The sequence below is a fragment of the Callospermophilus lateralis genome, chromosome 3 (assembly GCF_048772815.1).
Source record: "Callospermophilus lateralis isolate mCalLat2 chromosome 3, mCalLat2.hap1, whole genome shotgun sequence".
In the NCBI taxonomy this organism is placed as follows: Eukaryota; Metazoa; Chordata; class Mammalia; order Rodentia; family Sciuridae; genus Callospermophilus; species Callospermophilus lateralis.
Window position 1 is genome coordinate 28,733,854 of NC_135307.1, and position 14,851 is coordinate 28,748,704.

Consider the following 14,851-nt stretch of genomic DNA (forward strand, 5'->3'; position numbering starts at 1 on the left):
TCCAGCCAACTCTGCAGCTCAGTTCAGCCCTGCCCTTGGGGAAAGGGGGAGGGGCAGGAAAGGCTTTTCTGGGGCTCCATCAAAGAAGAACTTGTATTTTTCTGAGAACGATGCTCCCTGACCTTGGGGTGTGCCCATCTCTGGCAAAGGGCGGAACCCCTAGATGTGCCCCAGAGTCATCCCGCCGCAGGATTCCGGTATCCGCCTGGTTAGCCGGAGTGGGCCTGCTGATAGCCTTTCTTAGCACGCTCGGCTGCTCTGCACGGGCCCCAGGTATGGCTATATGCTCTCCGTGCTTTCTTCCCTTGCCAGTACTTTGGAGCTTGCTGTCAATTTTTCTTTTTCTTTTTCTTTTTTTCCCTACGCAGTCTTTCCAGGTAGTTTTTGTGGCCAATCTAATTATTTTAATATTATAATGTTTTCTCTCACTTGGTAACTCTGGACGTCTCTACTTAGGGCTCAGGAATGACTCAGCCAAATGTAATGATAATAAAGTTAACTACCGGATCGGAAATAATCAGGCATAACTTGGTTTCAACACTAAATGATACTCTAACTTTTTGACATCAGAAGAGAATTTATTTGTCTTCTTCATGCTTCAGTTAATTTGGGTAAGCTGTTTAGAACAGGCAGCTCACTTTTTCCCTACTCAAAAGATTCCAGCACATGGAACACAACGTAGACATCAGCAGTCGGTGTTAGCACTTCAGCATGTCAGATTGGAGCCGTCACATGTTAACAAATTTCTTGGTGGGCCCTCCAAGGGCAGTTCTTTTATTCCTAGTTGACTCTTCTTTTTTTTTTTTTTTTTTTTTGGTACCAGGGATTAAACCCAGGCCCACTTAACCACTGAACCACATCCCCAGCCCTTTTATGTATTTTTAATTTTGAAACAGAGTCTTGTTAAGTTGCTTAGGGCCTCACTAAATTGCTGAGGCTGGCTTTGAACTTTCCATCCTCCTGCCTCAGTCTCCTCTGCTGCTGGGATTACAGATGTATGCAGATGGGAACATACCCTACTCTGCTTAGGGCCAGGTCATCTCAGCCTCCCCCTGACTCTTGTCAACTTCCACAGCTTCCCGGCAGGCTAGTAGAATTTCCCAGCATGTTCCTCTCCCTCTGACTGACTTCCCTCTGCTTTCTGAGAAAGAAGGGCCTCTCTCTTGAATTTCTTTCTTTCAGAGCCCTCAAGGAATTGACTCCATCACTTTACCCCTCCATCTTGTTAATCTCCACAGGCTCCTTTTCTTCAGTGTTAAAATACATTTAACTGTTCCCTACAAAACAAATCTCATTTCCCTTGACCTGTCACCTCTATATTAGGATCCCACTCATTCCCCCCAACACCCCTAGGGGAATTGGAACCCAGGGGTTCTCTACAACTGAGCTCCACCTCCAGCCCTTTTAAATTTTGTATTTTGAGATAGGGTCTTGCTAAGTGGCCAGGTTGGCCTAGCGCTTCCTGCCTCAGCCTCTTGGGATTACAGATGAAGGCCACCACGCCCAGCTCCACAAAAGTTCTTAATGGAAAACTACATCTGCTGTCCCCCTCCCTGCCCCCACTCATTGTCTGTTCCACTGTGGTCTTGCTGCTACCCTCTCCAGTTTATTTAATTGCGTGGCTGCCAGTGACCTTCTCATGACCAAAGACAAGCTTCTCTTTCAAGCCTACTCACTTGACATTATTGGTTATTCACCACCTTAGAACTCTTTTCACTTGCTCCTGGGCCCTCTTGGTTTCTTTTTTCATGTCTTTGCTACACCTTCTTCCAGGTCTCTGGCATTTATGTCTTTTTTCCCACTTGTTCTCTAAATTTAGGTATTCTCCTGAGCCCTCTTTCTTACTTTTTACATATGTGCAGTTCCAGACATTCTCTTCCTTTTATCAAATGCTGAAATTTCAGGTTTCACCTATGTTTAAATGCTGTCCAGCTGAATTGTAGCCTGTCTCCGTAGTTAGAATTTTCCAACTGCCCATTTAACACCTGCACATGACTGAGCCTCAGGAACCTCAAGCTCAGTGTGACAGAACACAAAGCTCTTAATCACCTCTCCATCCCCAGTCTGCTGCTTCTTCATATCCCCACTCCTGCTCAGAGCAAGATTCACCTTCCACACCTTCCTTTTATCACCTCTTTCTTCTGAATGACCTGCAGGTCCTGTTGAGTTTGCTTCTCGAATGTCTCCCATAAGTAGCCCTTCCTGCCAGGTACGGTGGCAATGGCATATTCCTGTAATCCTAGCTACTAGAGAGGCTGAGGCAGAAGAACTGAAAGTTCAAGACCAGCCTCTGCAACTTAGTGAGACCCTGTCTCAAATTTTTAAAAGGACTGGGGATGGAGCTCATTGATAGAATGCCTGTGGGTTCAATTCTCCTTACTGTGAATAAATAAATAAATAATGTCCCTTTGTTTGTTTTTGGTGCCCTAGTTGAGCTCTTCCATACTTCTCATTGGGATGCTATCACGCTTCTTACTGTTATACTTGCCTTTAACATCTGCTCCCAAACCCATCCTTCTTGATGCTGCCAGACTAATGAGTCTAAATACTTCTTTCTTGGCTTTATTAAGATTTTGTTGAGGGGCTGGGATGTACCTCAGTGATACAGCACTTGTCTAGTATGCATGAGGCCCTGAAGAAAAAAAAAAGATATAATTGAAGTCAAGTATGCTGACACACATTTGTAATCCCAACTGGCCTGGCTGCTGAGGCAGGAGGATCACAAGTTCAAGGCCAGCCTAGACAACTTAGCAAGATCCTGCCTTAATTTTTTTTTTTTTTAAAGGGGACTGGGAATATAGCTTAGTGGTACAGTGCTTACCTTGTATGTGCTAAGGCCCGAGGTTCAATGCCCAGTACTGCAAAAGAGAGAGAGAGAGATAATCGAGATAATTGGTAGAGCATGTGCCTAGCATATGTGAGGTCCTGGGTTGGATTCCCAAGTACCACATACACACTTTTTATTTATAAATTTATAAATAAAAATTGTATTTATTTATAGGGTACAATGTGATGCTTTGATATATGTATACATTGTGAAATGATTAAATTTAGCTTACTAAATACTGATCCTATCATTTTCCTCTCCTGGTGAAGACTCCTTCACCCATAGAATGAAATTGAAATGCATACTTAGCATGGCATTTCTATTAGGTCCAACCTATCTTTTCATCCCTGCCTCCCCTGAATAACCCCAGCATCTAGCTTAGTAGGTCTCAACCCTGGCTGTGCATTAAGATTTCTTAAAAAGCTGGGCACTGTGTAGCACATGCCTATAACTGCAGCAACTTGGGAAGCTGAGGCAGGAGGATCACAAGTTTGAAGCCAGCCTGGGCAACTTAGCATGAAACCTTGTCTCAAAATAAAAAGCAAAAAAAGTACAAGGATGTAGCTTGGTGGTAAAGGGTCCCTAGGTTCTTTCTCCAGTACAAAAAAAAAAAAAAAAAAAAAAAAAAAAGTGCTCAAAGAATATATATCTTGGGTGAGGCCCAGGCATCCATAGTTTTAGAAGCTTCCCTAAAAGTCCTAATATGCAGCCAGGGTGGAGAGCCCCTGGTTTAGCTGTGGTGACTTCTTGTAGTGTCTCCTTTCAGTGGTACCACCTTACCACAAGCTCCACAAACTGGGTGGTGGTAGTCATGGAATTTTGGGGAATGGACTCTGGACTGGCTGCCTGGAATCAAATCATCAAACTGTGGTCATGTAACTCTGGAAAATTACTTTCCAAGAACACTTTCCTAGTCTTCCCAGTCAGAATTACTCTCTGCTCCTTCTAACATTTTCTATCTGGTTCATATTGAGCAGCTCTCAGTAGGTGCTCATGGAATTGAATTGCCATGTCATGCATTGAATTATCATATGTGCATGCATATTTATCCCTTACACTAAATTGAGGGCAAAAATTATATATTATTCATCTTTGTATACCATATGATGCCCCATACATTGAGACACTCAATAAGTTTTAAATTCCGGAGAAAACCTTTTTTTACAATGAATTTTAAAGAAATAACATCATCCAGGTGCACTGTTATTTTCAAATAATTCCACGTACAGCATTAAATCCAGCTCTCACTGCACTGGGGGTTTTAAGATTCTGTAGGACCTGGATCCTTAATCTATAGTGGGGAGCTAATGGAATGATGAATTTCCATGTCTATTGTTGCAAACCTACTTCACTATGCCAAGTCTGCCTACCTGGCATATTCACAAATGGAGTCTTACAGAGGGATGTAATGCATACAAGCAATATACAAGCAATCCAAAGAGGAACAATAAACATCAGTTTTCCTTCACAGACATTCTTTTTCTTCTTCTTCTTCTTCTTCTTCTTCTTTTTTTTTTTTTTTTTTTTTTGGTAATGGGAATTGAATTCAGGGGTGATTAACCACTGAGCCACATTCCCAGTTCTTTTTTTTTTTTTTTTTTTTTCCTTTATTCTGGCACAGAATCTTGCTAAATTGCTTAGGGCCTCACTAAGTTGCTGAAGCTGCCCTTGAACTTGCAACCCTTCTGCCTCAGCCTCCCAAATCGCTGGCATTACAGGGGTGCACCATTCATACACGTTTTTCTGGTGGGGGGGTCCTGGGGGTTGAATTTAGGGCACTCAATCACTGAGCCACATCCCCAACCCTATTTTATATTTTTTTATTTATAGATAGGGTCTCACTGAGTTGCTTAGCGCTTTGCAGTTGCTGAAGCTGGTTTTGAACTTTTGATTGTCCTATCTCAGCCTCCCAGGCCTCTGGGATTACAGGTGTGCACCACCATGCCCAGCTTCATACACATTCTTAATCATAAGGGTAGCTGGATTTAAATGTTTGAAAATTGACTCTAATTTTAACAAATGTCACCTACAACACCCCCTTGACAATTCCCTTTAGACAAAAATAAATTCCTGAAATTTGGTAATTTGGTTTAGACTAAGTCAACTGAGATTCTAGAGCCATGAACCCATTTGCTTGTGTATGTGTTTCCTTTATTTAGTTCTTCAAGCATTTTCTTAGTAAGGTAGTCTCTGATGGACAGCTTCCAGAATTCCAGGAGAAATAATCTCCACCAAGATGTCCTGTATCTCCCCACTGCTAGGCATGACCCCAAATTGAAAGAGTCCAGAAAAGTGGCATGTGTCCTATTCAGCTTATTTATTTATGATGTTTAATGTCTGTTGTCTGACTCCCAACTCCAGAATTTAAATTCCCTTAGGGCAGGATTCTGTTGTGTTTACTGATGTATGCCAAGTGCCTAGAACAGCGCCTGATCGTCCTTTACTATGTGTCAGCGGTGTTTATTGAAGGCTGTCAGTCAGTGATTATTGAATGAATGAATGTATCCCAGTGTTTCTCGTCGTCTATGCCTTTTTACTTTTGAGAATCTCAGAAGAGGGGTACACTTAGCGCCTGAGACGGGTTACGGTGTGAGTCTATGGAAGACGAGAGAGACACTGAACACATCCCCAAGTCGGGCGCCCAGCCGCTGGACCTCCAGTCCACTGGGCGGGCTCAGGGGTAAAACGCCCTCCCTGATTGGTCGAGCGAGGTAATGGGCGTGCGAGGCAGCGAAGGAGGAGCCGCACTCTAAACTTCCGGGAGCGGCCGTTTGCGCGGCTGGGGGCGGTTGGCTAGGTGGTCACCGGTGTGATTCGGCCCCCTGTGGGGAAAAGAGGCGGGTGAGCTGGGGAGAGGGCCCCAGGGCATGGCCCTGAGTTCGATTGGTCCTGAGTTCGATTAGCCCTGAGTGTTGTGGAAGGGGATTCTGGCGGCTGAGTGGGAAGAGGAGCGGGTGGGAGGGAGCGGGACAGGTAATTGGGTCAGCAGGTGTCTGCCCCTGAGGAGCTTCTACCGGGCCCAGGCTCCCTCCCCAGGTGTCTTTCCGTTACTCACAGGCTTCCGTTTATGCCAGTCCACTCACTTGCTCTTTGGAGTCCAGGGACCTTGATGTCCGGGAGAGGTTGCAGTGGTGATGGATGGAGAAGGGCCATGTGGCCCTTTCTTTCTGCCTGTGGATTGGGGGTCCTGGGGTCGTCCTTTACTATTTTTGCTTTCCTGGTCTCTGACAGGTTTGAGCATGGCAGAAGGGGACACCTTGGTATCAGTGGATTACGAAATTTTTGGGAAGGTGCAAGGGGTGTTTTTCCGCAAGTACACTCAGGTATGTGGCCTACAGGCTTTGGGGACATGCCTAGGTTATAATTCTGGGAACCAGAGATGCGTTTCTGACATATGAACTGGAAGAAGCTGGCATTTGGTAGCTGAATGGTAAGGATGTGAAAAGCTTTGCAGTTTGTAAAACATGATGTAAATGGAAGATTCTCCTGATGCTATTATTGGTCTGTTTCTAACAGTGGTGTCTGAGCATGTAGACAAACTTGTTAACGGTCTTTTTCTTCCGAAGGGGAATATGTCTAGTTCACCTTGTTGTGGTTTTATCAAACCTAGTCACATTTGTTGTAGGAAGGCTACCACACATCGAGGACATGGCCTTTAGAAGAACTGATCATATTTCTGTAAATTATGTTATTACTTCAATCATACCTGCTACATTTTCTTTATATATATACACACATAAAAACACACACACATAAAGACACACATATATAAAGACACACACACATATTTTTTTAGTTGTTGATGGACCTTTATTTTATTTGCTTATTTATATGTGGTGCTGGGAATCGAACACAGAGGCAAGCACTCTTCCACTGAACTACAACTCCAGTCCCATAACTGCTTCATTTTATTTCTCTCTCCAACCTTTATCATTTCTCCAACCATCTCCCAACATCCCAACTGAATTCCTTTCTGTTCATTTTAGCTGTGGAAGAACATTCACCTTTTCCAGCTGAAGATTTTCTAACTAAAAATATTTTATCCTTTCCAGATTACCTAGGTAATGTTAACAGGGAACATGGAGTCTGGTGTTCCTACTATATTAATAGAGAGTATTTGAGGAGATAAACAAACTGTTACCTCTGCTTTAGTGTCAGTAATCTTCCCTTAGCATACAAACACACACAAGTGCAATCTCAATCTCCTTCCTGCCTTCTGCAGGGAGATATCAGACTGTTGCCTCCCACTCTGTGTCTAATTCCAGTCTGTGTTCAATGGGTAATGAGTTAGGATTGCCAAACTTTCCAGGTGTTATACTGCTGGGACTGTGGTACTCAAAATTCAAACCTGAATCTTTGAAATAGGAATGTCAATTGTCAATACCTCTTTTTTTTTTTTTCTTCAGAATTTCATTTTATTGAACACATTTTTAAAACAAGCACCTCTTAGCAATTAAAGTTTAAAAAATAATAATATTCCTCCCACTCTGTCAATACCTCTTATTCTAATTATTTGCAAATCATTTCTTTCTGTTTCATACTTATATGAGAAGTGCTTGTTGAACAGAGAGTTGCTGAAAGTCATTGAAGAGCTAAGTTCTAATTAGTTTGGCTGCCAGTGCAGAGTAAGTTTCTGTGACTTAATAAAACAAGGTGACAGCTTCAAAGATTAGTCAAAGTTGTTCAGGGAAAAGGACCAGATAGTATATAGTCCATCTTACTATACCTGCCACCTTTTACCCTCGGTCAAAGAGAGAATAAAAGAATGCAGAAAAACAAGTAGTCGTTAGGAAAACTACAAGGAAAATGTCATTTTAAAATTAGATTGTAGCTTATTCTTTACCATTTATAATCATTTAAATATATGTTATTTTTAACAGTTGTCTTATTTTGCTATAGTCACTTTGCATGTCGATATCATCTAAGTCCTGAATTAAATTTCATCACTTCTAGAGAAATGAATGAGAATATGGGAATGGGCTGTTTTTTAAGTTGGAATATAATTCACATTCCATAAAGTTCATCCTTTAAAAAAGTATAATTCAGTGTTTTTTTGCATATACACAAAGTTGCACACTAATTTCAAAATATATTAATCACCCCAGAAAAGAAAACCTGCCTGTTAGCACTTCCTCCTTATTCTCCCAGCCCCTGGCAACCACTTACCTACTTTCTGTCTCTATGGAGTTGTCTATTCAGGACATTTAATATTAAAATGGAATCATACAAATGTGACCTTTTGTTTCTGGTTCATTTCCCTTAACAGTGTTTTCAAAGTTCATCTATATTGTAGTATGTATCTGTATTGTGTTCCTTTTTATGGTTGAATAATATTTCATTATATGGATATATTATATTTTATTCTATTAATGAATGGCATTTGGGTTGTTTCCTATTTGGGGTTATTAGGAATAATGCTGTGAACATTTATTATATGCATTTGTGTAGACAGTATTTTCTGTTCCTTTGAATGTATATACCTAGGAGTAGATTGCAAGGTCATTTGACAACTCTGTTTAACTTTTTGCGGAACTACCAATTTTTCCAAAACCACTAAACCATTCTACATTTCCACCACCAGTTTATGAGAATTCCAGTTTTTCCAGATCCTTGCCAACCCTTTTCACTACCTTATTTATTACAACTATCCCAGAGGAAGTGAGGTAGTAGTCTCACATTGAGAATTTTTGTCATTATTTGTTTTGTTTTCAGGCATCAAGGAATTTAAAAAGATTTAGGTCATAGTGGAGAACATACAGATCAGTAACATAAAGATAATTGGAAAATCCAAAACTATTTGGAAATTATACAACATATTTTTCTAAAGTTGTGGTAGAATACACATAATGTAAAATTTACAATGTTAACCATTTTAAATATACAGTTCAGTGACCCTCAGTACATTCGTGCATAGTTATGTTACCATCACCATAATCTATCCATGGAATTATTTTTATCTTGCAAAACTGAAATTCTGTACCCATTAGCCACTAACTCCCCATTTTTCCCCTCTGCCCAGCCTCTGACAATTATGATTTTACTTTTCCTGTTTATGAATTTGACTATTCAAGGTAACTCATAAGTAGAATCAGTATAGTTCCTTTGTGACTGGCTTATTTCACTTAGTATAATGTCCTCAATGTTCATCCAGGGATCATGTATCAGCATTTCCTCCTTTTAAAAATATGGTAATATTCTGCTGAACTTGTATACTCTGATTTTGATTTGCCTTCTCCTAATGACTAAGATGTTGAACATCTTTTCATGTGTTTATTGGCATGTGAAAGAAGATATTGCATATCTTCCTTGAAGAAATTTTCATTTAAATCCTTTGCTTAGTTTTTTGAGTTATTTTTTTTCTTATTGATGCATAAGAATTTCCTATATATTCTGGACCCTAGTCTTTTATCAGATGTATGATTTGCAGATATTTTTCCCATTCTGTGAATTATCATTTCACTTGATAATAAAATGTCCTTTGTACCAGTGATTGAACCCAGGGGTGCTTAACCACTGAGCTTCATCACAGCCCTTTTTATTTTATTTTATTTTTATTTTTGAGATAGGGTCTTGCTAAGTTGCTTAGGGCCTCACTAAGTTGCTGAGCCTGGCTTTGAACTTGCAGTCTTCCTGCCTCAGCCTCCCATGCTGCTGGGATAACAGGCACCGGGCATAGTTTTTAATTTTGATGAAGTCTAATTTAGCTAATTTTGCATGTATTACATTTAAGAAACCTTTGCCTCATCCAAGATCAAGATTCATGCCTACATTTCCTTCTAAGACTTTCATAGTTTAAGCTTCTAGATTTAAGTCTTTAATCAAGTTTGATTTTTTTAGTGTTGGCATTAAGAAGTCCAATCTTACTCGTGTGTGTGTGTGTGTGTGTGTGTGTGTGTGTGTGTGTTGGCGATTGAACCCAGGGTCTTGCACATACTACGTATGCAGCTATACTTCAACCCTAACTTCATTCTTTTGCATGTGGATATCCAGGTGTTCCAAAAGTATTTGTTGAAAAGACTAATATTTCTTCCATTGATTCATCAGAGCACCCTTTTCAAAATTGTAGGGGTTATGGACTCTTAGTTTTCTTCCATTGATCTCTATGCCCTTTTTTTTTAATGCCAATACCACATTGTCTGAGTTGCTGTAGTTTATTTTTTATTTTTAACCCAGGACCTCACACATTCTAGGCAAGTGCCCAGTAACTGAACTGTACTCCTAGCCCTTTTTATCTTGAGACAGAGTCTTGCTAAGTTGCTAAAGCTGGCCTTGAATTTGCAGTCCTCCTGCCTCAGCACCTGGAGTAACTGGAATTAGGTGTGCACTGTAGCTTCCTGCTTTGATTATTGTAGCTTTGGAAAGGTTCAGAAATCAGAAAGTGAGTCCTTCAACTTTGTTCTTCCCTTTCGTGATTATTTTTAGCTATTCTGGGTCCCTTATGTTTACATGTAAATTTTAGGGAAATTTGTCAATTTCTGCAAAAAAGGATCTGAGATCTTTGGATAGATTGTGTTGAATCTATAGATTAATTTGGGAATATTGCCATTTTAATATGAAGTCTTCCAGTCCATGAACATGGAAAGCCTTTTTATTTAAATCTTTATTCTTTTTCAACAATGATTTGTAATTGTCTACTTCTTTTGTTAAATTGATTTCTAGGCATTTTATGATTTTAGATGCTGTTGTAATTGGGATTGCTTACTTAATTTGTTTTTCAATTGTCCATTGCTAGTGTTTAGAAATATAATAGATTTTTGTATACCAATCTTGATTCCTGTAACCATGTGAACTTGTTTATTAGCTCTAGTTTATGTGTGTGTTTGTGTTCCTTAGGATTTTTGGTATACAGAATATGTCATTTGCAAGTAGAGGTAAGTTTCTTTCTTCCTTTCTGAGTGCCTTTTCTTTTTCCCTGCCCTGAGTACAACCTTAAAGATAATAAATAAAATTTTGAATAAAAGTGGCAAAAGCAGATATCTTTGTTTGTTCCTGCTTTATGGGGAAAGCTTTCAGTGCTTTTCACTATTAGGTATGATATTAATTGTGGGCTTTTTAGTACTCTTATCAGGTTGGGAAGTTCCTTTCTGTTTCTAGTTTCTTGAATGTTTTTAATCATAAAAGACTTTGTGGATTTTTTTGAGTGCGTTTTTTTTTTTGACATTAATGAGAGGATTGTGTAGTTTTGTTTTATTCATTAATATGGCATATTAAATGGATTACTTTTTGTATGTTGAACCAACCTTGCATTCCTGGCATAAAACCCAGTTTGTCTTGTTATGTAATCTTCTTTATATTTGCTGGGTTTGGTTTGCTAGTATTTTGTTGAGGATTTTTGCTTCTGTATTCATAAAGGTTATTGGTTGGTCTAAAGTTTTCTTTTCTTGTGATGCTTTCATTTTGTATGAGGATAATGCTAGATAATAGAATTAGTTGGGAAGTGTTTCCTCTTCTATTTTTTTGTAAAAATTTGTGAAGAATTGGTGAATTTCTTTAAACTTTTGACAGAATTCTATCAAAAAAAAAAAAAAAAAAAGAAAAGAAAAGAAAGAAATTTTATCAAAGAAAAGCCATTTGGTCCTGGGCTTTTCCTTTGAAGTTTTTTGATTACTAATTTAATCTCTTATAATAAGTCTGTTCAGATTTTCCATTTCTATTTCTTTTTTGTTTAAAAATTTTTTTGTAGTTGTAGATGGACAGAATAGCTTTATTTTAGTTGTTTATTTTTATGTGATATTAAGGATCGAACCCAGTGCCTCACACATGCTAGGCAAGTGCTCTGCCACTGTACAGCTACAGCTCTCTATTTCTTCTTGATTCAATTTGTCTTCCTAGGAATCTGTCCTTTTTAGCCTAAGTTGTCTAATTTGTTGGCATACCATTGTTCATAGTTGTCCCTTTTTTGTAAGGTTGGTAGTTATAGCCCCTCTTTCATTTTAATCATTTGAGCCTTCTTTCTGTCAGTCTAGCTAAAGGTTTTCAATTTTGTTGACCTTTTCAAAGACTAACTTTTGGTTTTATTTATTTTCTTCATTTTTCTATTCTTTATTGACTTCTGCTCTTTTTCAGGGGTGAGGAGGATGGTTTCAGGGATTGAACTCAGGGACACTCAACCACTGAGCCACATCCCCAGCCTTATTTTGTATTTCATTTAGACAGTGTTTCACTGAGTTGCTTGGTGCCTCGCTTTTGCTGAAGCTGGCTTTGAACTCCTGCCTCAGCCTCCTGAGCCACTGGGATTATAGGCATGTGCCACCTCACCGGGCTTATTCTTTATTATTTCCTTCTGCTTGCTTTGAGTTTCATTCACTCTTCTTTTTCTATTAAGATGGAATTCTAAGTTACTGATTTGAAAAGACTTTCTTTTTAGATTGCAAACTAGAATTGATGATCATAATCCTTAAATTTGTTATAAAAAAATGTTAGAATACTGTTTAAGCAGAAATATATAGTTATAAGGTAAAATTAGCTTTTGGAATTTTATTTTAAAAAAACACACGCTTCCTCACTTAAAGACAGATATACAAAGTTGAACATGAATGAGCAACATTATGCTATTCTTTTTTTTTTAAAGAGAGAGAGAGAGGAGAGAGAGAGAGAGATAGAGAGAGAATTTTTTAATATTTATTTCTTAGTTTTCGGCAGACACAACATCTTTGTTTGAATGTGGTGCTGAGGATCGAACCTGGGCCACAGCGCATGCCAGGTGAGCGCGCTACGGCTTGAGCCACATCCCTAGTCCAATGCTATTCTTTAAAAAAAAAAAAATTTGTAGTTGTAGATGGACAACATGCCTTTATTTTATTTGTTTATTTTTACGTGGTGCTGAGGATTGAAACCAGTGCTTCACATGTGCAAGGCAAGCACTCTGCCACTGAGCTTCAGCCCCAGTCCACATTATGCTGTTCCTTAAGAAATTAAAAGAATTGAGTGCACAAATAGATTTTTCAAATTTTGGAGTGTTTTATTCATTCTCAGGAGTTCACTGCAGTTAAAGATTTGACTGTTATAACCCTGTGTGCTCAAAACTGCACTATCAGTCTGATAGCTATTTACCATATATGGTAACTCTAAGTACTAGAGATGGCCAACTCCCCTATGTTAATTTGAAGTAGAACAGTGCAATTGTTAGTCAGTTGGATATAGAGTCTTCATCAAAGTCCATTCTCAGCATTTTTCTTTTACATTTTCTCCTATGGCACTTAGCAATGCATGCTGTAGGTATCTCCTGTTTTTCTTCATTCCTTAATTTCCTCCCTTAAACAGTTATTTGACCAGAGTCCCTTTTTTTCATTATGCAGACATGTCTTTGCTTTGAACCTAACTGATTTGATGGATGCTACAGTTTCTTATCATAGATTTTTTTTTTTTCCTGCTCTACATAAAGTTTTGTTTGGTGAACTCAGCAATTTCCCACATTTACTGGGTCACTACTTTGGCATTTAGACATGCAATCATGTTAACTCCCATTTTCTTTTGTAATTCACAAACCTTCTTTTATTAGATATATTACTTTATAATCAATGACCTTTATGCTATTCTAACTATATATTTACACAAAAATAAACTTATATCTAAAATATTGCTACCTTTTTCTAAATGTTCAAGTCTTGCCATAGCTTAGTGACTTAAAGGAAATAAGATTGAAAAAAAAAGCCACTACAGTGATTAGTTGGCTTTTGTAAGTTGATTCAACTTTAAGGACATTATGATTATTTAGACAAAGGAGAAGAAAGTCAAGTGAAAACCTAATAGTTATGTAGTTTCATGAAAGCTTGGTGTTCAGAGACTGGTCACAGCTGTTTTCCTTCTCTAGGAGGCTGACAGAAAGTGGGCTTTGAATGCAACATAAACATGTTGGGTTAGACAGTTAGTTTCTCTACAGTACAAACAACGGATGAGTTGCCCAGAAAATTGCAAAATACTCTTTAATGATCTTTAAAGATATAATGGACACTAATTCATCTGGATATGTTTAGGTGTGGTCCTGGTTAAAGACAAAGGGAAGGATCAGATAACTTCACGCTTTTTCCATTTACCTTACCCAATAAATTCTTGATTAAGGTTAAATGAACAAGATACAACCCAATATCCTAAAAAACAATCTGCCTTCAGGGATCATTATAAAAGCATCTGTTTTGGACTTAAGTCTTTAGTACTTAACCAAATTTACTACATATTGAAAAATTCTAGTGCCTGGGTTTTATAGAGTAGAAGGAAATGGAGTCAAGTGGCCAACACTTGATGTTAAGATCAGCAATGAGATCCTCCTTGCTGTCTTTCTGTTTTGACTTTTCTGGACAGTATCAAATTAGTTTCAGTGGCTTGATTCTAGGCCAAGATTCTGACAAGAGATTGTAGTCTTATTTTGTTCAGTCTCACTGGATCTGTCTCTCTCTCTCTCTCTCATTCTCCCCTTAGGCTGAGGGTAAAAAGCTAGGATTGGTAGGCTGGGTCCAGAACACTGACCGGGGCACAGTACAAGGACAATTGCAAGGTCCCATCTCCAAGGTGCGTCGCATGCAAGAATGGCTTGAGACAAAAGGAAGTCCCAAATCGCACATTGACAGAGCAAATTTCAGCAATGAGAAAGTCATCTTGAAGCTGGATTATTCGGAGTTCCAAATTGTGAAATAATGGCCTGAATTTAAATTTTCCAAGAAAAACTCAGTTTTGGTTTTTATTATTAATATAAAACTATTCTGTGTTCAATATTAGAATTAGTTATTTTTGTATCATATATTTGTAACTGCATGTTACATGTGTGATGGAACACAACTTTACACAATTCTAATAAAATACTTTAGAACCATGTATTTATGTTTCTTTTTTTTTTTTTTTTCCTGTGCTGGGGATTGAACTCAGGGCCTTGCACATGCTTAAACAAGTACTGTACCACTGAGCTACATCACCAGCCCTGTTTATGCTACTTTCTTAAATCCTTAGTGAACTGCCTTTGGGGCAAAATGAAATATTTATTCAATAAACATTTGTGGGAGAAATATTTTTTAGATCATTTAAAGAAGT

At 38.6% G+C, this 14,851-nt stretch overlaps 1 protein-coding gene across 2 annotated transcripts; it reads left to right on the top strand.

Annotated features, from left to right (window-relative positions):
* Window positions 1–4: 4 nt before the first annotated feature.
* Acyp1 (acylphosphatase 1) lies at window positions 5–14,628 on the top strand. 2 transcript variants are annotated; one of them, XM_076849849.2, is made up of 3 exons: window positions 5–273; window positions 6,059–6,150; window positions 14,246–14,628. In XM_076849849.2, exons 1-3 carry the CDS (start codon window positions 111–113, stop codon window positions 14,459–14,461), a joined length of 471 nt encoding a protein of 156 aa, XP_076705964.1. In that variant the 5' UTR covers window positions 5–110; the 3' UTR covers window positions 14,462–14,628. The 2 variants fall into 2 exon arrangements, with proteins under 2 accessions (XP_076705964.1, XP_076705965.1); XM_076849850.2 differs by lacking the exon at window positions 5–273 and adding an exon at window positions 5,582–5,668.
* The last annotated feature ends 223 nt before the right edge of the window (window positions 14,629–14,851 follow it).

Excerpts from the sequence above, each read along its gene's own strand:
- Acyp1 (XM_076849849.2), top strand. The coding sequence starts at position 111 with ATGCTCCCTGACCTTGGGGTGTGCCCATCTCTGGCAAAGGGCGGAACC. Across the intron at positions 274-6,058 it reads CTGCTCTGCACGGGCCCCAG|GTTTGAGCATGGCAGAAGGG; the intron begins GTATGGCTATAT and ends GGTCTCTGACAG. Across the intron at positions 6,151-14,245 it reads TTTTCCGCAAGTACACTCAG|GCTGAGGGTAAAAAGCTAGG; the intron begins GTATGTGGCCTA and ends TTCTCCCCTTAG.